Raw genomic sequence first — 21,503 nt, 5'->3', positions numbered from 1 at the left:
TTTGAGCTACCTTATTAAAAAGGGGTGCTCACTAACAATTAAAGAAGAAACTCCCCCAATATTTTGTCTCAGTTAATGAGACACACTTGAAGTGTTAGCAATAGACAAAAAGTTAAAAGTTAGTATTAAGTCTATTATGCTTGTTCAAATAAAACTAAACTTATAGTAAAAGACACAGATTTTATACCAAGAAAACATAATTAAAAATGCCATTACAAAATTTCAATAATATTTATTCCAAATATTTCTAAGAAAAGCTAGTTAAATATTAGATAATAAATCTACAGGATATTTCAGCCCTTATCAAAAAGCTAGTTAAATATTAGATAATAAATCTATAGGAGATTTCAGCCCTTACCAAAATGTGACAGATCAAGAAGACAAAATCAGATTGCAATTGTACATAAGTAAGGAAGAATCATGTACTATAAGGTAGAATAAAATAAAATAAAATATCCAAAAGAGAAATTCTATTCTTCAGTAATTATTTCTTTTTGAGTCACTGATCCTTTTAAGAATTTATTTAAACATCTAGGACTCCTCACCAGATAAATGTGCACAGTTTGCCACCAATTCTGCATATTTAAAAATTCACTGAAGATAGACTCATATTAGGACCATAACAGCTAACATTTATAAGGACTTGCAAAGTGTCAGGCATTATACTAAGTACTTTATATGTGTTTTTGTTTAATCCCTACAACAATCTTATAAGGTAAGTATTCTTACTATTCTCATAACAACTCATGAGATCACTATTACCATTATCTCCATTTTACAGATCAGGAGAATGAAGCTTAGAGATGCTAAGTTACTTGTCCAATCAACAGCAAAGCTGGGATTTACATCCATACTTCTTTGATCCCAGGTTTCCAGCTCTTAATCACTATGATATTCTGTGCCTTACCAAGGTCTTTCCAAATTACTTTACAAAAAATTTATGTATGTGGAAAAAAAAAAGTATATTCAACCTCATTTTTATTTATACTACTTCAATTGCAAAATACTTGAATCAGTGACAATGTTATGCACAATATAAAAAAAATAACATAGGAATGGGTGGAGGAAAAGGTCAGAAAATGAGATTAAACTAGAGTGAGGACCAAAAGTAGTTATCATAAGGTCATCTATGATTGATAAAAGAGAGTCAAATATTTGGCTTTGGACAATAATAGCCAGGGGAAAGAAGGATTTGATCAACACTTATTTCCCTCATATTGAATCTGAGAAAAAGATCTTTTATGGGGACCCAAACCCAAACCAAACCCACTGCCACTGAGTTGATTCTGACTTACGGTGACCCCCATTGTGTTTCCAAAGCGGTAAATCTTTATGGAAGTAAATTGCGTCAATTCACTTCTGTGGAGAGGCTGGTGGGTTTGAACTGCCAACCTCTGGTTAGCAGTGAAATGCCGTAGACACTGTGTCACCAGAGCTCCTTTTTATGGGGGACAGTGTGTAGATAACCTCAACAATATTATAAAATATAAACTTTAAGATAATCTTGTCTTAAAAACATTTCTTGACGTAGGCCAAGGCATGATGTCAAAGTGTACACTGGTGAAGACAATTCTACAATGCAATCTTGGTACAAAACTCTGCAATGATCTGGACTGGGCTAGGATAAAATTCAGAATAGACAGGGAACAGACAAACTGCATCTTTCAGTTGATTTTTCTGCTAATTAAACTTTTGAATTTAAAGAGTTTATTGTCTTGGACAGAGCGTGGAATACAGAAATTCAACACTGATTTGTAGGCCTAGATTTGTATGCATGGACAATTAAGCCACTAACCCACTGCCATAAGGTGGATTCTGACTCGTCGTGACCACCATCTGTAAATTTTTACAGAGTCTATTGCCTCATCCTCCTTCTATGGGATGGCTGGTAGGTCTGAACTGCTGGCTTTCTGGTTATCAACCAGAAATGCCTTACTTACTTAATGCCACCAGAATTCCTTATGGACAATTAAGTGAGAGTAAAACTGGTAACCTCTTAGGAAAGTTAGGGGACCCAACCAGGACAGATGCCTGAATTATAGACTATCCTTTAAGATAAACTAAGGGAAGATCTATGGACAGAGGGAGTATCTAATTCACACTGGTGTCTAAATATGAAATGATTGAGAGATGGCTGAAATTAAGAACAGAAGAACAGAAGGTTTCTTTGTTGTTGTTAAATAAGCAATGTTGCTACAATATATCAGAGATTATGGAAAATAGCCAAAACATTGCTTAAGAAAACATGTTTCTCTAAATACTTATATTAGTTTACAAATAATGAGTTAAATATCTATGTAAGAACACAGACATGGAACAAAGTAATATCTTTAAATACATAAGAAGATTGAACATTTAAAGAGCAGAAATAAACTATTAAATAGACAATGGCTAATACAGAAAAAGCAAATAAGAATTATTAGTTTCAAAACAGAGAACCAAATCAAAACAATGTTCCACTTGTTAAAAATGAAATGTAAATTAAAAAATGAACAATGAAAAAGATAACAGAAAAGATAGTTAAGTGCTCTGTAAACTAAAACTAGGATATACAGGTCTAGATGTAATTACTAAAACCCCTATGCTCCGGTTAACTCATTGCTGCTCTAACAGAAGATACCACAAAGTTTATCCTCTTACAATTTTGGATCCAAGTTCAAAGTGCCAGACTTCAGCTGGCTGGGTGAAAGCCTCAACCTTGGGCTTCAGCTCTGCCTCCTGCTCCTGGCCCACTGAAGGGGGTTTTCTTTACTCAGTCAGCTGCTGGCTGCTGAGACTCATAAACCCAAGGTTGACAAATAAAAAGGCACAGCTCTGATACTACCGAACAACACGGCAGGCCACTAATTCAATCCGGAAAAAGTCCCAAGACAGGTAGGGCATGGCACGCTGTTGAACTTGGCTACATGAAGGGTTCAAGTGTGCCAAAAAGCTGTAGACTATTCCCAAAGGTTCTCCTTATACACAGGAAGCAGACCATATCCCTAAAGCAGCTAGTCACCTGCTAGCTGCCGATTCTACCATGGAGTGGATTGCTAGTCTCATCATGGGGAATAACTACCAACAGTTGCCCAGCCACTCAAAACCAGGCCCAGACAAGCTGACATATAACCTTAACTACCACACCCTAATCCACTTTTTTTTTTTTTTTTAAATAGAAACAAAATGATTTCGAGGAAAATTAATGATAGAGAGATTGACACTGTTTTTGAAAAACCACTTAAAGATCATTTAGTAAGGCAAAGGTTATAATATGGCATATATTCATATGATGGAATGACATGTGGCCTTAAAAAGAGTTTATGATAGTAAGATAAATGTCTGCAATATGCAGATGACACAATCTTACCTACTGAAAGTGAAGAGAACTTGAAGCATTTACTGATGAAGATCAAAGACTATACAGTCTTCAGCATGGATCACACTTCAATGTGATAGTTGGGGCTGTGTGTCAACTTGGCTGGACCACAATTCTATGTGGTTTAAGCAATTGCGATGTGGGTTGTTCCAATGACAGGATCAGATGTATATGTTTTGAGCAGCCAATCCATTGAAAGAAAGTTTCCCTAGGGGTGTGGTCTGCTTCCAGCATATTTATGGACATCCTGGGAAAAGAGACACTCTTCTGTGGATTGGGATTCTGTTGTGCTGCCTACAACTGTCCATGAGTGAACAATCCACCATTCGGCCTGGAGATCTTGGATTCATCATTGCTTGAAGTCAACAGCCAGTATACTGCCTGCCAACCTTGAGCTCCTCAGCCCTTGCAGCTGCATGAGTTGGGAAAAGCCTCCAGCTTGATGTCTGATCCAAGAACGTGGGACTTGCAAGCTTCTACAAGTGTGCGAGCCATTTTCCGAAGACAAATTTCTCTTTCTCTCTCTCTCTCTCTCCATAAGCTTTACTGGTTTTGCTTCTCTAGAAAACCAGTCTAACACGTTTGGTACCGAGAGTGGAGTGGTTCTAGAGAGACAAAATCATAAGGATGCGCTTCCTAAACTGGTTCTCCAATTTGATTAATTGTAAAGGCACTGATAACCCTGTCTCCATTAGTAAAGGGGGCCCTGCTAATCCGTGCATGAGGTGGCAACATTAATATGCAAAATAGCACCACCAATAGATCAAGTACTTTTGAGAAATGAGGCACTGGGTGATAACATATTTGATACTTTTCTAAAATTCTGTCAGCATGAGGAGTATAAGGAAGCTGGTTGGTTGGTCCTACTTACACTAGACAAAGTGATGAAAGAGAGGGATGAGCTCAGGGCTGCGAGTCACAGCTTAAGCACCACATTAAAGATCTCAATGTTTCCAGTTGTGCTCTGAAAGAAAGTCTTATTTCATCTAGCAACAGAGCTGATATTGCCAAAAACCAAACCCAGAGTCTTATTGTAAGGGTGGCTGAATTATAATGCCAATTAAATTACCAACTCAGAACGGTGTCTGAAGTTAAAGTGAGGGCACTGATTGGGAAAAAATGGGATCCTGAAACCTGATAAAAATGGGATCCTGATAAATCCAAGGTTGACAAGTAAAAAGGCATAGTTCTGATATTACCAAACAACATACTGGGGACATATGGGCAGATAGAAAGGAAGATCAGGATATGGAGCCTGTAAATTCTGTTGAATTCCTCCCATCTGAAGGAATTACTGTAAAACCATTATCCCCTCCACCTCAGTTTGATGGGATTAGCCAAACTGGTCCTGCTGCATCATTGCCTGAGCCAGAGGCCATGGAAGACATTGCTGAATGTTCTCAGGAACTGCCCCGACCACCCATTGTTGCTGCTAGACCTGTAACTAAAGTTAAGTCCAAGCGAGCCCCAAAAGGTGAAATACAAAGTGTGACTGAAGAGGTGGTACGCTACACCTGAAAAGACCTACTTGGTTTTGCTAATATGTACAGACAGAAACCTGGAGAATATGTATGGGAATGACTACTGAGGGTGTGGGATAATGGTGCAAGGAATGCAACATTGGATCAGTCTGAGTTTATTGATTTAGGTCCACTAAGTATGGATTCTTCATTCAATTTTTCAGCTCGAGAGGTTAGGAAAGGATCTAACAGTTTATTTGGTTGGCTTACTGAAGCATGGATTATGAGGTGGCCTACCTTAAGTCAAGCTGAAGTACCAGACCTTCCTTGGTATAATGTAGAAGAAGGTATCCAGAGGCTTAGGGAAATTGGCCTGTTAGAATGGATTTATCACATTAGACCCTTAGAGCAAGAAATGGAGAATCCAGAAGACACGCCTTTCACCAGTATGGTGAGGAATAAATTTGTGAAGGGAGCTCCAGCATTCTTGAAAACTGCTGTGATCGACATTTTATGGAAGCCAGATTCGACAGTGGGAACTGCCCTAATTGAACTAAGACAATTAACTACGATGGGGTTGATTGGACCCTGTGGTAATAGGGGCCAAGTGGCAGCAGTTAATTGGCAAAGGCAAGGTGGGCGTGGTTACTATAATGGACAGCAGAGTCGGAACAGTAATCAGAATAGTCTGACTCGTGTGGACTTATGGCATTGGCTACTTGCACATGGTGTTCCTAGTAGTGAAATACATGGTAAACCTACTAAGTATTTACTTGATCTGTACAGACAGAAGAATTGTAGGTCACGTGAACAGTAGCCTAGATTGAATTGCCAGAATAGAGAGTCACGGTCTCTCAATCAATTCCCAGACTTGAGTCAGTTTATAGACCCACAACCCCTTGAATGAAGGAGAGGCTGGGTCCCTTTGAGGAAGGACCCCACTACATGGCCAAAAATTTATAATGTCAATCTTTTTCCCTGCCCAAAGGGATCTGAGGCCTTTTACAAGAGTGATTATTCATTGGGGAGAAGGAAATAATCAGACTTTTTTGGGGATTACTAGACATTGGCTCTGAACTGACACTAATTCCAGGAGACCCAAAGCATCACTGTGGCCCACCAGTCAGAGTGGGGGCATATGGAGGTCAAGTTATTGATGGAGTCTTAGCTAAGGTGTGTCTCACAGTGGGTCCAGTGGGTCCCCGAATTCATCCTGTAGTGATTTCCCCAGTACCAGAATGCATAATTGGAATAGATATACTGAGCAATTGGCAGAATTCCCACACTGGGTCCCTGACATGTGGAGTAAGGGCTATTATGGTAGGAAAAGCCAAGTGGAAGCCATTAGAACTGCCTCTACTTATAGAAATAGTAAACCAAAAGCAACATCGCATCCCTGGAGGGGTTGCAGAGATCACCACCACCGTCAAGGACTTGAAGGATGCAGGGGTGGTGATTCCCACCATATCTCCATTTAATTCGCCTATTAGGCCTGTGCAAAAAACAGATGGATCTTGGAGAATGACAGTAGATCATCATAAACTTAATCAGGTGGTGACTCCAATTGTAGCTGCTGTTTCTGATGTGGTTTCATTGCTTGAGCAAATTAGTATATCTCCTGGTATTTGGTATGCAGCTATTGATCTGGCCAATGCTTTTTTCTCGATACTAATTTCAAAGGACCATCAGAAGCAGTTTGCCTTCAGCTGGCAAGGCCAACAGTATACTTTCACAGTGCTTTCTCAGGGGTATACCAACTCCCCAGCTCTATGTCATAATTTAGTCCATAGGGACCTTGATCGCCTTTCCTTTCCATAAGACATTACACTGGTCCATTATATTGGTGACATTATGCTGATTGGACCTAGTAAGGAAGAAGTATCGATGACTCTAGACTTATTGGTGAAGCCTGTATGTGCTAGAGGTTGGGAAGTTAACCCAACAAAAATTGAGGCACCTTCCAGGTCAGTGAAATTTCTAGGGGTCCAATGGTGTGGGGCATGTAGAGATATTCCTATTAAAGTGAAGTATAAGTTATTGTATCTGGCTTCCCCCACAACTAAAAAGGAGGCACAATGTCTGGTGGGTCTCTGGATTTTGGAGGCAACATATTCCTCATCTGGGTGTGTTGCTGTGGCCTTATTTATCAAGTGACTCAGAAAGCTGCTAGTTTTGAGTAGGGCCAGGAACTAAGGGGTAGAAACGGGAGTGGTACCACTCACTATTACCCCTAATGACACACACAAAAATTTTTGCTTCCTGTCCCTGCTACCCTATGCTCTGTGGGTCTGGAGATCTTAGTCCCAAAGAGAGGAACACTCCCACCTGGAGACACAATACTGATTGCACTGAACTGGAAATTAAGAATGCCACGTGGCCATTTTGGCTTTCTAATGCCTCTGGATCAACAGATAAAGAAGGGCATTACTGTACTATCTGGTATGATAGATCCTGATTACCAAGGGGAAACTGGACTGATATTACATAATGGAGGTAAAGAAGAATATGTCTGGAATACAGGAGATTCTTCAGGACGTCTTGTTAGTATTACCATGCCCTGTGATTAAAGTCAATGGAAAATTATAGCAACCCAACTGTGATATGACTACTAATGGCCCAGACCCTTCAGGAATGAAGGTTTGGGTCACCCCACCAGGCAAAGAACCAGATCAGCTGAGGTGCTTGCTGAGGGCAAGAGAAATACAGAATGGGTGGTGGAAGAAAGTAGTTCTGAGTATCAGCTACAACCACATGACCAGCTGCAGAAACGAGGACTGTGATCATTATATTTCTTTATTGTGCATGAAGTATTTTTGTTTCCTTCTATTACGAACTCTGAAATGTAAATAAGGTTAATGAGTTTCAGTTGTACGTGTGTTAGCATATCATGTTAGGTGCAAATATGACTTTATAATTGTTCTTATTAGAGATTATATATAGTTAAGAAGATGTGTACAACTGCCAAGTTGACAAGGGGTGGACTGTGATAGTTGGAACTGTGTGTCAACTTGGCTGGACCACAATCCTGTGTGGTTTAAGCAGTTGTGATGTGGGTTGTTTCAAGGATGGGATCAGATATATATGTTTTGAACAGCCAATCCACTGAACGGGAGTTTTCCTAGGGGTGTGGTCTGCTTCCAGTATATTTATGGACATCCTGGGAAAAGAGACACTCTTCTGTGGATTGGGATTCTGTTGTGCTGCCTACAACTGTCCGTGAGCAAACAATCCATCATTTGGCCTGGAGATCTTGGATTCATCATTGCTTGGAGTCAACAGCCAGTATACTGCCTGCCAACCTTGAGCTCCTCAGCCCCTTTAGCTGCGTGAGTCAGGAAAAGCCTCCAGCTTGATGTCTGATCCAAGAACTTGGGACTTGCCAGCTTCTACAAGTGTGTGAGCCATTTTCCTAAGATAAATTTCTCTCTCCCTCTCTCTTTCTCTCTCTCTCTCTCTATATATAAGCTTCACTGGTTTTGCTTCTCTAGAGAACCCAGTCTAACACATTCAACATAAAGAAAAAAAAAAAATCATTGTAACTGGATCAATAAGCAACATCATGATAAATGGAGAAAACACTAAAGTTGTCAAGGATTTAATTTTATTTGGGTCCACAATCAAAGCCCACAGAAGGAGCAATCAAGAAATCAAATGATATATTGCTTTGGGCAAATCAGCTGCAAAAGACCTCTTTAAAGTGTTCAAAAGCAAAGATGTCACTTTGAGGACAAAAGATGCTTCTAATCCAAGCCATAGTATTTTCAATTACCTCATATGCATGTGAAAGCTGGACAGTAAAGAAGGCAGGCTGAAGAACAACTGAAGCATTTGAATTATGGTACTGGCAAAGAATACTGAGTATACCATGGACTGCCAGAAGAATGAACACATCTATCTTAGAAGAAGTACAGTTAGAATGATCCTTATAAGCGAAGATGGCAAGACTTTGTCTTATGTACTTTGGACATACTTTCAGATGGGACCAGTCCCTGGAGAAGGACATCATGCTTGGTAAAGCAGAGGGTCAATGAGAAAGAGGAAGACCCTCAATGAGATGCACTGACAGAGTGGCTGCAGCAATGGGCTCAAACATAGCAATAATTGTGAAGATGGCATACAACAAGGCATTTCATTCTGTTGTATACAGGGTTGCTATGAATCAGAAATGACTTGATGGCACCTAACAACAGTGTAAGGGAGAACCAAAACCAAGTAAGGACACCATTAAAAAGGAAAATTACAGATCACTATCATTCATGAATATAGATGCAAAAATGTTCAATCCACACTGTTATAATCCACACTGTTGAGTGTCTTTGCATAGTCAATAAAACACAGGTAGACATCTTTCTGGTATTCTTTGCTTTCAGCTAAGATCCATTTGATATCAACAATGCTATCCCTAGTTCCATGTCCTTTTTCTGAATCCAGCTTCACTTCTGCAAGTTCCCTTTCAATATATTGCTGTAACCATTTTTGAATTATCTTCAGCAAGATTTTTCTTGTGTGTGGTATTAATGATAGTGTTCAATCACTTCCACATTCTTTTGGATTACTTTTCTTCGGAATGGGCACAAATAGTGAACTCTTCTAGTCATTTGGCCAGGCAGCTGTCTTCCAAATTTCTTGGCATAAGTGTGTAAGCACCTATAGCACTGCAACTGTTTCTTGAAACATCTCAATGAGTATTCTGTCAATTCCTGGAGCCTTGTTTTTTGCCAGTTCCTTCAGTGCTCTCTCAATATCTTCCTTCAATACCATGGGTTCTTGATCATATGCTGCCTCCTAAAATAGTTGGACATAGACCAACTCTTTTTGATAGTGACTCTGTGTGCTCCTTTCATCTTCTTTTGATGCCTCCTGCATCATTCGATATCTTGCCCATAGAATCCTTCAATATTGCAAGTTGAAGCTTAAATTTTTTTCATTTATTTCAGCTTGAAAACTGCTGAGTGTGTTCTTCCCTTTTGGTTTTCTAACTCCAGATCTTTTCACATTTCAAAATAATACTTTACCGTATCTTTTGAGGTGCCATTTGAAATATTCTATTCAGCTCTTTTATTTAATCATTTCTTCCATTTGCTTTAGTTACTCTTCATCCAAGAGCAAGTTTTAGAGTCTCTTCTGACATCCATTTTGATCTTTTCTTTCTTTCCTGTCTTTTTAATGACCTTTTGCTTTCTTCATGTATAGTATTCTTGATGTCATTCACAACTCATCTGATTTTCGGTCATTGGTGCTCAATGCTCAAATCTATTCTGCAGGTGGTCTGTAAATTCAGGCGTGATATAATCAAGGTTGTATTTTCACTACTGTGGACTTATTTTAATATTCTTGAACTTCAACTTGAACTTACATATGAGCAATTGATGGTCTGTTCTACATTCTGATTATTAATGGATGTTTGTAGCTGTTTCTTCCCATTTTCAGTCATGTCCTCTTAGCAAATGAAGGTCCTGAAAGCTTTACTCCATCCATGTCATTAAGGTTGACTTTGGGGAGGCAGCTCTTCCCCAGTTGTATCTTGAGTCCCTTTCAAGCTGAGGGGCTCATCTTCTGGTACTATGTCAGACAACATTTCACAGCTCTTCATACAGTTTTCTAGTAACATATCAGACAGTGTTTCACTGCTATTCATAAGGTTTTCAGTGTCCAGTTTTTTTCAGAAATGGATGGCCCCTCTTCCCAGGCTGTCTTAGTCTGTAAGCAGCACAATGAGCAACGCTGCTTGTATTGAAATACCTGAAGTACAGCTTCCAGTGTCATAGCAAGTGCAAGCCACTAACTACCACAGTATGACAAACTGATGAGTGTGGGTGGAAATCCTAGCCAGGGTAATAAGGCAAGAAAGAGAAACAAAATGCACCCAAATTGACAAGAAAGAAGTAAAACTATCTCAATTTGCAGATGACATGATCCTATACCTAGAAAAATAAGAGCATCTGCAAGAAAACTACTGAAACTAATTGAAAGACTCAGTAAAACTGCAGGATACAAGATCAACATACAAAAATCAGTTGGATTCCTCTACATTAATAAAGAGATCTCTGAAAAGGAAGTAAGGGGAAAAAATGCCATTTACAATATTTACCACACAGATAGATACTTAGGAATAAATTACCAGGGACATGAAAGACCTATATAAAGAAAACTATAAAACACTACTACAAGATACAGTAAGAGATCTACATAAATGAAAGAACATGCCATGTTCACGGATGGGAAGACTGAACATTGTGAAATTGTCAATACCATCCAAAGCAATCTATAGATTCAATGCAATCCTGATTCAGGTTCCTCAACATTCTTTAAGGACATGGAAAAATCAATCACTAATTTTATACAGAAAGGGAAGAGAGGGAAGATAAGCAAAGCACTATTGAAGAAGATTAAAATTTCTTACATAACATGTTCCAATTATTAATGAATGTTTGCAGCTGTTTCTTCCCATTTGAGACATGTTCTATCATCAAATGAAGGTCTCAAAAGCTTTACTCCACCCATGTCATTATGGTCAACTCTGCTTTGAGGAGACAGCTCTTCCCCAGTCATACTTTGAGTGCCTTCCAACCTGAGGGGCTCATCTTCTGGCACTATATCAGATAATATTTCACTGCTATTCATAAGGTTTTCAGTGGCCATTTTTTTCAGAAATATATGGCACCATCCTTATTCTGCAAGCTCTGCTGAATGAAACCTGTCCACCACGGGTGACCCTACTGGTATTTAAAATACTGATGGCATAGCCTCTAGACTCACAGCAACATGGGAACCACCACAATATGACAAAATGACAGAGAGATCCACAATCAACACCCATGGAAGCAACAGTCTGGAAATCAGATGTATTACATTGGGCAAATCTGCTGCAAAAGACCTCTTTAAAGTGTTAAGGAGCAAAGATGTCACTTTGGAGACTACGGTGTACCTAACTCAAGCCATGGTATTTTCACTTGCCTCATATGCATGTGAAAGCTGCACAATGAATAAAGAAGACTGAAGAAGAGTTAATGTCTTTGAATTGTGGTGGTGAAGAACACTGAAAATACCATAGACTTCTATAAGAATGAACAAATCTGTCCTGGAAGAAGTGTAGGCAGAATGCTTCTTGGAAGCAGGAAAGCCAGACTTCATCTCACCTACTTTGATCATGTTGTCAGAAGGGATCAGTCTCTGGAGAAGATCAGTCTCTGGTAAAGTAGAGGGTCAGTGGAAAAGGGGAAGACCCTCAATGAGATGGAATGACATAATGGCTACAACAATGGGCTCAAGCATAGTAAGAATTGTGAGGGTGGTGCAGAACTGGGCAGTGTTTCATTCTGCTGTACAAAGCGTCGTTATGAGTCAGAGACAACTCAGTGGCACCTAACAACAACAACTGAAGAACAAAAACAAAGAAGGATGTCTCACATTCCCCAATCTCAAAACCTACTATACTATCAAAAAAAAAAAAAAAAAAAAATGCAAACCCACTTCCACTGAGTTTATTCCAACTCAGAGCAACCTCCATTGGGTTTCCAAGGATATAAATCTTTACCAAAACAACCTCATATTGGCACAACAATAGACATATAGACCAGTGGAACAGAATTGAGAATCCAGAATTAGATCAATCCACCTATGGACAGATGATCTTTGACAAAAGGCTGAAATCCCTTATATAGGGAGGAGATGGTCTCTCTAACAAATAGTTCCGGCAAAACTGGATATCCATTTGCAGAAAGATGAAACAAATGAAATCATACACAAAAATGAACTCAAGATGGACCAAAGACCTAAATGTAAAAACCCAAACTATAAAGTTCATCAAAGATAAAATAGGGGCAATTTTATTGCATAATAGACTACTGAGCATAATCCAAAATGCACAAGCAGCAGAAGATAAACTAGATGAATGGGACCTTCTAAAAATTCTCATGCACATCAAAAGACTTCTCCAAAAGACTAAAAAGAGAATCTGCAGATTGGGAAAAAATATTTGGCAGCAACATATCCAACAAGGGACTTATCTTGAAAGCTTAAAGAAAACTTCAATACCCCAACATCAAAAAGACAAACAAGTTGATTAAAAAATGGGCAGAAGACATCAACAGACACTTCACCAAGGAAGATACTCAGGCAGTCAACAAACACATGAAGACATGCTCACACTCATTAGCCATCAGAGAAATGCAAATCAAAACAACAATGAGATATCACCTCACTCCAGTAATAATAGCAAAGTTCAACATGACAGTACATAACAAGTGCTGGTGAGGGTGTGGAGAGATTATAACTCTCATACATTGCTGGTGGGACTGTGAAATGGTACAACCACCGTGGAAAATAGTATGGCACTTCCTTAAAAGGTTGGAAACAGGGATATATGCAGATGCTTATCACAGTACTATTCACTATAGTAGAGAGACGGAAACAACCTAAGTGGCCATCAACAGATGAACGGATAACCAAACTACGGAACATACACACAATGGAATACTATGCAACATTAAAGAATGAAGACGACTCTGAGAATCACCTCATAACGTGGATGAACTTTCAGGACATTATGCTGAGTGACATAAGTTACTCACAGAAGGACAGATATTGTATGAGTCCATTATTATAAAATGTCAAGGTAAGGTTTACACAGGGAAGGAAATTATCTTTGTTGATTACCAGGGATGGGAGGGCAAGTGGGAAAAACCGCTGGATTGTTAAGAGACAAGTGTTGATTTGAGTAAAAGGAAAGGCAATATAACAAAAGTGTGTGACCAGCATAATATCACTAAGGAAAAGGTAGACATGGTGAGGTGCACAAGAGGACAGACAATAAAGTTAAACACTTTTACCTACACAATACTGCACCATCAGTAATAACAAACACTAATCTAAGAGTGGATACATAGGTAGACAGGCAAGAAGATCAAGTGTGGGTAGGCAAATGGGAATATACTCATGACCACATATAAGGGTGGAAGCTCTGGTGGCGTAGTGCCTGAGGCATCTGACTGCTAACCAGAAGGCTGGCGGTTCAAACCCACCAGCCACTCCTTGGAAGAAAGGTTGGGCAATCTACTTCCATAGTGATAATGCCTCGGAAACCTAAGAAGGGGTCGCTACAAGTTGGATCCAACTCGATGGCAGTGAGTTTGGTTTTATACATAAGGCTGGTAGACAGTCTTTCTACATACATATTTGTATATGCTCTAACAATGTCTATATGCATTATAGAGCTAACAGGGCACAAAGTTAGGATGCCTTCTTAGTCACAACTAAGCACTTTGAAGAAGTGAGTTCCTGGGCATGCTGGCTTTAGACAATAGTCATGAGGGACATCAAAGTCAACTGTCATTAACACAGTACATATTTTGGTTACCTAGTGCCATTCTGACAAGAATATACCACAAATGGGTGGGCTTGAACCAACAGGAGCTTATCCTCTTACAGTTTGGGAGGCTAGAAGTCCAAGGGCAAAGTGCCAGGCTCTAGGGGCTGAGTGAAAGCCCCTTGACCTTGGGCTTCAGCTCTGCCTCTTGTTCCCAGCACACTGAAGCTAGAGGTTTCTCGTCTCTCAGACAGCTGCTGGTTGCTGAGGCTGACAAACCCAAGACTGACAAGTAAAAAGGCATAGTCCCAATGTTACCAAACAACATGGCAGGCCATTGATTCAAGTCTACTGCAAGTCCCAAGGTCAGCAGAGCATGGCAGCCTGCTGAACAATGACATGGCTACATGCAGGCATCAAGTGTGCCATAAGCTAGCGACTATTCCCAAAGCTGCTTATATAAAGGAAGCAGACCACATCCCTAAAGCAGCTACTCAGCTGCTTGTGGTAGACCCCACCACGGAGCTGACTGCCAGTCTCAGCATGAGGAATAACTATTATCAGCTGCCCAGCCACTCAATCAAGTTGACACACAACCTTAACTACCACAGTACACAAAAACATTGTTCTACAACCTACTTTGGTGAGTAGTAGCTGCGGTCTTAAAAGCTTGTGAGCAGCCATCTAAGATGCAACTATTGCTCTCTCCTCATCCAGAGCTAAGACGAGTGAAGAAAATCAAAGATGCATGGAAACAATTAGTCCAAGAGACTAATGGACCATGGGAACCTCAGCCTACATGACCCTGAAACCAGAAGAACTAGATGGTGCCCAGCTACCACTATCAACCACTCAGAAGAGATCAAAATTGGAGATCCTGGATAGAGTGGGAGAAAAAAAAAAATGTGAAACAAAATTCAAAAACATAAAAAGACCAGGATTACTGGTTGGATAGAGACTGGTGAAACTCCCAAGACTATAACCCCTAGTTACCCTTTGGGCCTAGAATTAGACTCACTCCTGTGGTTTAACTCAGCCAAACAACAGACAGACCCATGAGTAGAACAACTACACCAGGGAGATGCACTCCTCAGAACAATCAACCATAGCAGAGTAGAAGGGCAGTATTTGCACAGGCAGAAAGCTAGGGAGGAAGGAATGCTTAGGTAAGGACACAGGGAAAGGGAAACCACAGGCAGGAAGCAGGAAGAAAGCTGTTAAACAGGGATTGTAGTCAGTATCACAAAACAAAATGTGTTAACTGTTGAATGTAAAACAAAGCTGGTTTATAACATTTCACCCAAGTTGCAATAAAAATAATAATTATAAAAAAGGATAAAGGGGAAAGCAGGATGTAAAGTTTTATTTACACTGAGTTCCAAATATAGTTAAGTGTCAATCCTCACATTACTTTAAAAAATATTCAACTATATTCTTTCATATTACCAACTTATCTTTTAAATAATTAAAAATATGTTTTTATAATAAGGTTAATATAGATAATTACCTATATAAAACAGCAAGTTCTGTTGAAATAAAACTGGTATATGAATAAGATAAATGATAAGGAAACACAAAAAAAAAAAAACCCAAGAAAATTTACCAAAGAAAACTTTCTCCCAAACAGATAATGGAAGAATTTAAGGTTTCTAAGTAAGAACATGCTTGTTGTACAAACTGTGTCAAACTATGATTATGAAGACAATAGTAGCGCTTTTTTTTTCTTTTAGTGCAAGGCAGTATACTCTTGTTTTCTGCACATTATCATTCTATCCTTGCAGCACTACTGTGGAGATAGTTACTATACTTATCTCCAGTTTAAAGATAGACAGGCTAAAGTGCCAACGTCACATATCTAGTAGATGGCAAAGCTCTGATTTAAACCTAGGCAATCTGACTCTAGAGCCTGTGTTCTTACTACTTTATAATACATAGTATGTGCTAGCCATCTCAGTTTATAAGATAAATATGTTTATATTCTAAAATCTGATAAGGATAGCAAAAAAATGGAAAAAAAAAAAAGATTGGTCAATTTTACTTCAAGTCTAGGTTTAACAAATTTTTAAGTAATATGATAGTAATCAAGACACAGAACATTAAAGGAAATTACATAAGAGGGTGTATCCCAAGAATACAAAGAACATAAGAAAATCAAATCAAATAATATATTCTGTGTGTAGAATAAATAGAAACTTCAAATTTTAGCAATATCAATTAAAAAAAAAAATCAACTCACTGCCATTGAGTTGATTCCAACTCACAGAGATCCCCATTGGGTTTCCAAGGCAGTAAATCTTTACAGAAGTAGATTGCTTCATCTTCCTTCTGTGGAGCAGCTAGTGGGTTTAAGCTGTCAACTTTCTGGTTAGCAGTCAAATGCCTTAGGCCCTGCACCACCAGAGTTCCTTAGCAATATCAATAGTTGCTAAGAAAGATTTCATGAGATTAAACATCTCTCTTTAACTAAACACATACAAGACTATTAGTTATGAATGCCAGTGTTCACAACAAGAGTAATACATTTCAATATAAACAAAAACATATACACCAAATATATAAAGACTAAATACCAAGATTCTGCTCTATAAATAATTGAAAAATAGTTTTTACAGACAGAGATGTGGATAGTTAATCTCTACGTGGAAACATATATTCATATCAGTTAACTAAATTTAAACTTTTAAGGCATATCAATGAAAATAACCAAAATAAAAAAAAATTGAACCCACATACTGATGGAGCAGAGGAAAGGAGTACATCTATACATGATGCTAGCAGTGTAAAGTGGCTTATTCTTTTGGATAGTAGCATGGCAAAATCTAGTAAGAATATATGTATATGAATAATATACATGAATAATGTCATGAATAAGCATACAAACATATATATCCCTATTACAACTATTTAAAATTCGTATCCTAAAAGAGTAAATAAAGAGCTCTGGAAATTATATGTGGTGTTGTTGTTATGTGCCGTCAAGTTGGACCCAACTCATAGCGACCCCTCCTTGGGTTTCCGAGGCAGTATCATTACGGAAGTAGATTGCCCCATTTTCCTTCCGAGGAGTGGCTGGTGGGTTTGAACCGCCAGCCTTCTGGTTAGCAGTCAAGTGCCTTAGGCACTATGCTACCAGAGCTCCTGGTAATTATATATAGGGTCATGTAAATAAAGTCAATGTATGATTATAAGTAATAGTAGATACTAGAAAATATCTGTGGTCAGACCTGAGTTTGAATCCTGATTCAACTATGTGACCTTGGGCATGCTTACTGATTGAATTCTGCTCTTTACACAACCCCGTTGTAAAAACTCATTTGGTTGCTAGGTTAAAGTGGCTTTGGCAAAGACTTTATGCAAGCGTGGAATGCATTTATTCAACAAATATTTACTTTTAACACCTACTACATGCCAGGCATCATTTTAGACAAAAGGGATATAAACATGAACAAGATAGAAAACTACTTTAGAAGGGAGCAGCAGAAAATTAATGTGCAAACAAATGAACAATTTTGGCTAGTGAGAAATGCTATGAAGATAACAAAAAAGGGTGATGAATGTAGTAATTGGAATGGAGGAATAGCCTTCCTGGGATGTTTAGGGAAAACAGCTTTGAAAGAGTAACATCTGAGCTGAGACCTGAATGCAAAAAAGCTACACATGCATATCTGTAGGAAGTGCAATTTAGGCATAGGAAACAACATATACAAAGGCTATACAGCTGGAATGAACTTGATATGGGTTGCGTGATGAAGAATTGGAAAAGAAAAGCTCATATGGTTGGAACAGTAAAGAGAGAGAGACAGGAGGTGAGGTCAGAAGAATAGCCATTGATCAGGTTATATAAGGCCTTATAGTCCACAGTGCCTCTGCCCGTTGGAATCGCATTCTTTTTTTTTTTTTGTTAAAGACTGGGATAAGCCTACCTATAGAATGATTGTGAAATAATGTGAAAAGCAACTAGAACAGTGTCTGGTGCACGGTGGATTCTGATAGCTATATTTACAGCTATCAGAATCCACCATGCACCAGACTTATTAGGTTCCTTTTTTTGTCAAGTTGTTCACATGGAGAAAAAAGGAAGAGACATTATAAAATAGAAGAAAGTTCACAAAGGTGGTGTCAGGAAAGAAGGAATGAAGGAAAATCAGAATACTCCAAATTTGAGTCTGAATCCAATGGGAGAATGATGACAATAACAAAATCACAGTGATATAGAGAGGTGCAGGCTGTAGGTAGGAAAAGTGCAAATTTAAGATAAATACTTACCTTTGATTCGAGGTAGACATTTGCTGATGACATTTTTGTAATTTTGCATATGTAACTAACTAAAAAGATGGCACAGAGAATAAACAGGCTATCATTAATTAGTTCTCGAACAAACACAGTCCATTTCAACTGATTTTCTGGGACATCTCCATGGACTAGCATTGCACAAGTCAAGTTCACCACTAAAAAGAGAAGGCTTGCCAATATGAAGCCCAAATGCAGTAGAATTCTGAAAAGAGAAATACAAGTTTTTTAGATGTTTATAAAACTAATGAGAAATTTAATTCTGAATTAGTTTATTTTAGATATACTAATTCCTTCAGTGTAAAATGTGTGTAATTTTATTATATACAAATTTAACAGTGATTCAGTTACTTGGGCTCTTTACTATTATGAAATTGGTATCCAAATTATTTACAAATAGCATTAGCTCAGAAATAATCTCATAGGGACTTCAGTTGTGTCTACTAGGAAGAATTAACACTATTTCAAACAATCCTGAATCTTTTCTTTCTGTAACTATACAGCATATTTATTTTTTAACATGTATTTATTACATTGTTGTCAACGCTGAGAATATACATACCAAAACATATACCAATTTAACAGTTTATAAACATGCAATTCAGTGACATTATTACATTCTTTGAGTTGTGCAACCATTCTCATTCTCGTTTTCTGAGTAGTTCCTCTCCCATTAACACTCAATGCCCCCTAAGATTCCTATCTAATCTTTTGAGTTGCTGTTGTCAATTTGATGCTATATAGATAGATTTTAAAAGAGCATAATACTCAAGGCAGATGTTTTTTTACTAGTTAAGCTAAACTGCTTGGTTTTAAGAAGACTTTGGGGAATGTTTTTAGTTAAAGGTTTAAAGATTATCTCAGGCCAGTAGTTTCAGGGGTTCATTCAGCCTCCATGGCTCCAGAAAGTCTAGAATACATGAGAATTTGAAATTCTGTTCTGTATTTTCCCCTTTTGATCAGGATTCTTCTATGGAATCTTTGGTCAAAATGTTCATTATTGGTAGGTGGGTACCATCTAGTTCTTCTGGGCTCATGGCAAAGGAGGCTGTTGTTCATGAAGGCAATTAGCCACACATTCCATTTCCACCTCCTATTCCTGACTCTTTTTCCTTTGTTGCTCCAGGTGAATAGAGACCCATTGTTGTACCTTGGATATTGGGCACATTTTCATTGACCTTTCCATCCTAATAATTAGGCTTTCATAATTTGCCTGGAAAATTAATTTAGTGTATCTAAATTTAAATTGATCATCTAAGATTATCTATAGTAAACATTACTTTCAAACTTGACCAAAGAATATAGGGACAGTATATGCAGTTTTAAGCTCCTCATTTTTTCATAAAGTTTTGTATTTATTATGCATATAGAATAACTCTGAAAATGAAACACTTAACTACTTCCCCTAAGAAAAATTATTGTTGCTAGTTGCCATTAAGTCACTTCTGACTGATGGTGACCGCATCTTTGCAGAAGAGAACTGCTCCAGAGGGTTTTCAAGGCTGTGACCTTTCAGAAGCAGATTGCCAGGCTTGTCTTCTGAGGTGTCTCTGGGTAAGTTTGAACTGCTAGCCTTTTGGCAAGTAGTTAAGTGGTGAATCATTTGCCACTCAGGGACCAAAGGAAAATTGAACCACCTCATAAAAACTCTTTAAGTAAGGTGTGGCTATCTTTATCAAGTAGTAGTAAGAGCTATCTGTATGAAAGTAATCCCAGTTCAAATATTTTTATAACCAGGAGCTCTGGTAGTATAGTGCCTAAGGTACTTGACTGCTAACCAGAAGGCTGGCGGTTCAAACCCATCAGCCACTCCTCAGAAGGAAGGTTGAGCAACCTACTTCCGTAGTGATATTGCCTCAGAAACCCAAGCAGGGGTCACTATAAGTCAGGTCTGACTCAACAGCAAGTAACAACAACAATAATCAAGTGTATAAAATTCAGAAATTTGACAATGTAACATCTTTTTGGGATCACTTTATTTAGTGTGAATCATAAAGATAAGTCTCCTTTTGGAAATAGTTTACACAAGGTAAACTGAAGGTAATGCCTAAAATAATCTGTAATAAACAAACCTTGTTCAGTGTACATGAAAAGTAGAAAGATTTCTGCCTGAAAAGTTTAGATTTTAATATTCTCTCAGGTTAAATAATGAAAATATTTAACAATATTTAATTATAAAACAAGCATTTTGTAGTTTGAAGTCCAAAAAAAGACTGAAATTATTTAAGAATCCAGGGAATTATAGCAGTTTAGGAAACCAAAGCCTAGAGAGGGTCAATGAGTTGCAGAGTCGGCAAGTTAGTTAATAAGAAAGTTGGGTCTGGAAACCAAACCTCCTGACTCCACAGCTCAGCATTCTCATTTTCTGAGATTAATCAGTACTGAAAAATACTTATTTCATGGGACTATACTATACATTCTCACTCCGAACAGTATAATATGATTTTGTATTTGTGGACATTATGAAGCTAGATTCGAAGCAGGGGAGAAGAAGAGCAGAAAAAAATAGGCCGTATTAAGGAGAGGCATGGTTGAAGGGGAGAACTGAACTGTAGATTACTCAATTCATTTCCTCTGAATCAATCTACATGTTATTCTATAAAATTGCTAAGGAACTCTTACCTAACACCCACCTCTACCTCTAGATGTCTACTGTGAAAAATATTTACATCTTACTACTAGTAGAACTTACTTGTGTTTGTCAAGTTCAGTGGCACATCTGATTTTACATATAACCTATAAAAAGAATATAAAAGAAAGTTTTGAAAACATGTATAATATACTATTCTTAAATTTATTCTGATTTTGTATTTCAAAATGGGCATTATACAAATAACAAATAAAGTTCCAATGTTAATAGGTGAAGGACATAAGAAAAAAAAAAAAAAGAGATAGCTTTCCAAAGGCTTAAAAAGTGTTCAGCCAGGGGGCAGTTTAAGCATAGGCACTGAAACAAGGCGGGCTTGTGCTTACTCACTGATCTGCACTGAACACGTTTCCCTTGTTACCCTACCGAGAGGGATCAGGTCTTCGGGAGCAAGGTAAGCACAGGCGTAGCACAGAGTAGCAGGCCGGAAGAGCAGGAGGA

General features: G+C 38.3%; 1 protein-coding gene across 1 annotated transcript in view; it reads right to left on the bottom strand.

The window, feature by feature from the left end:
• GPR137C (G protein-coupled receptor 137C) overlaps positions 1-21,503 on the bottom strand; it is a 98,400-nt gene that overhangs the window by 26,666 nt on the left and 50,231 nt on the right. The window contains exons 2-3 of the mRNA XM_007948334.2: positions 21,108-21,151; positions 18,392-18,620 (exon numbers count right to left, since the gene is read on the bottom strand). Of these exons, the coding sequence (XP_007946525.1) occupies positions 18,392-18,620; positions 21,108-21,151 (273 nt within the window). The remainder of the gene's footprint in view (positions 1-18,391; positions 18,621-21,107; positions 21,152-21,503) is intronic.

Source organism: Orycteropus afer, unplaced genomic scaffold, assembly GCF_000298275.1.
Source record: "Orycteropus afer afer isolate SDZICR_OR568_19922 unplaced genomic scaffold, OryAfe1.0 scaffold00214, whole genome shotgun sequence".
Lineage (NCBI taxonomy): Eukaryota > Metazoa > Chordata > Mammalia > Tubulidentata > Orycteropodidae > Orycteropus > Orycteropus afer.
This window is presented reverse-complemented; position numbering and strand designations above follow the sequence as displayed.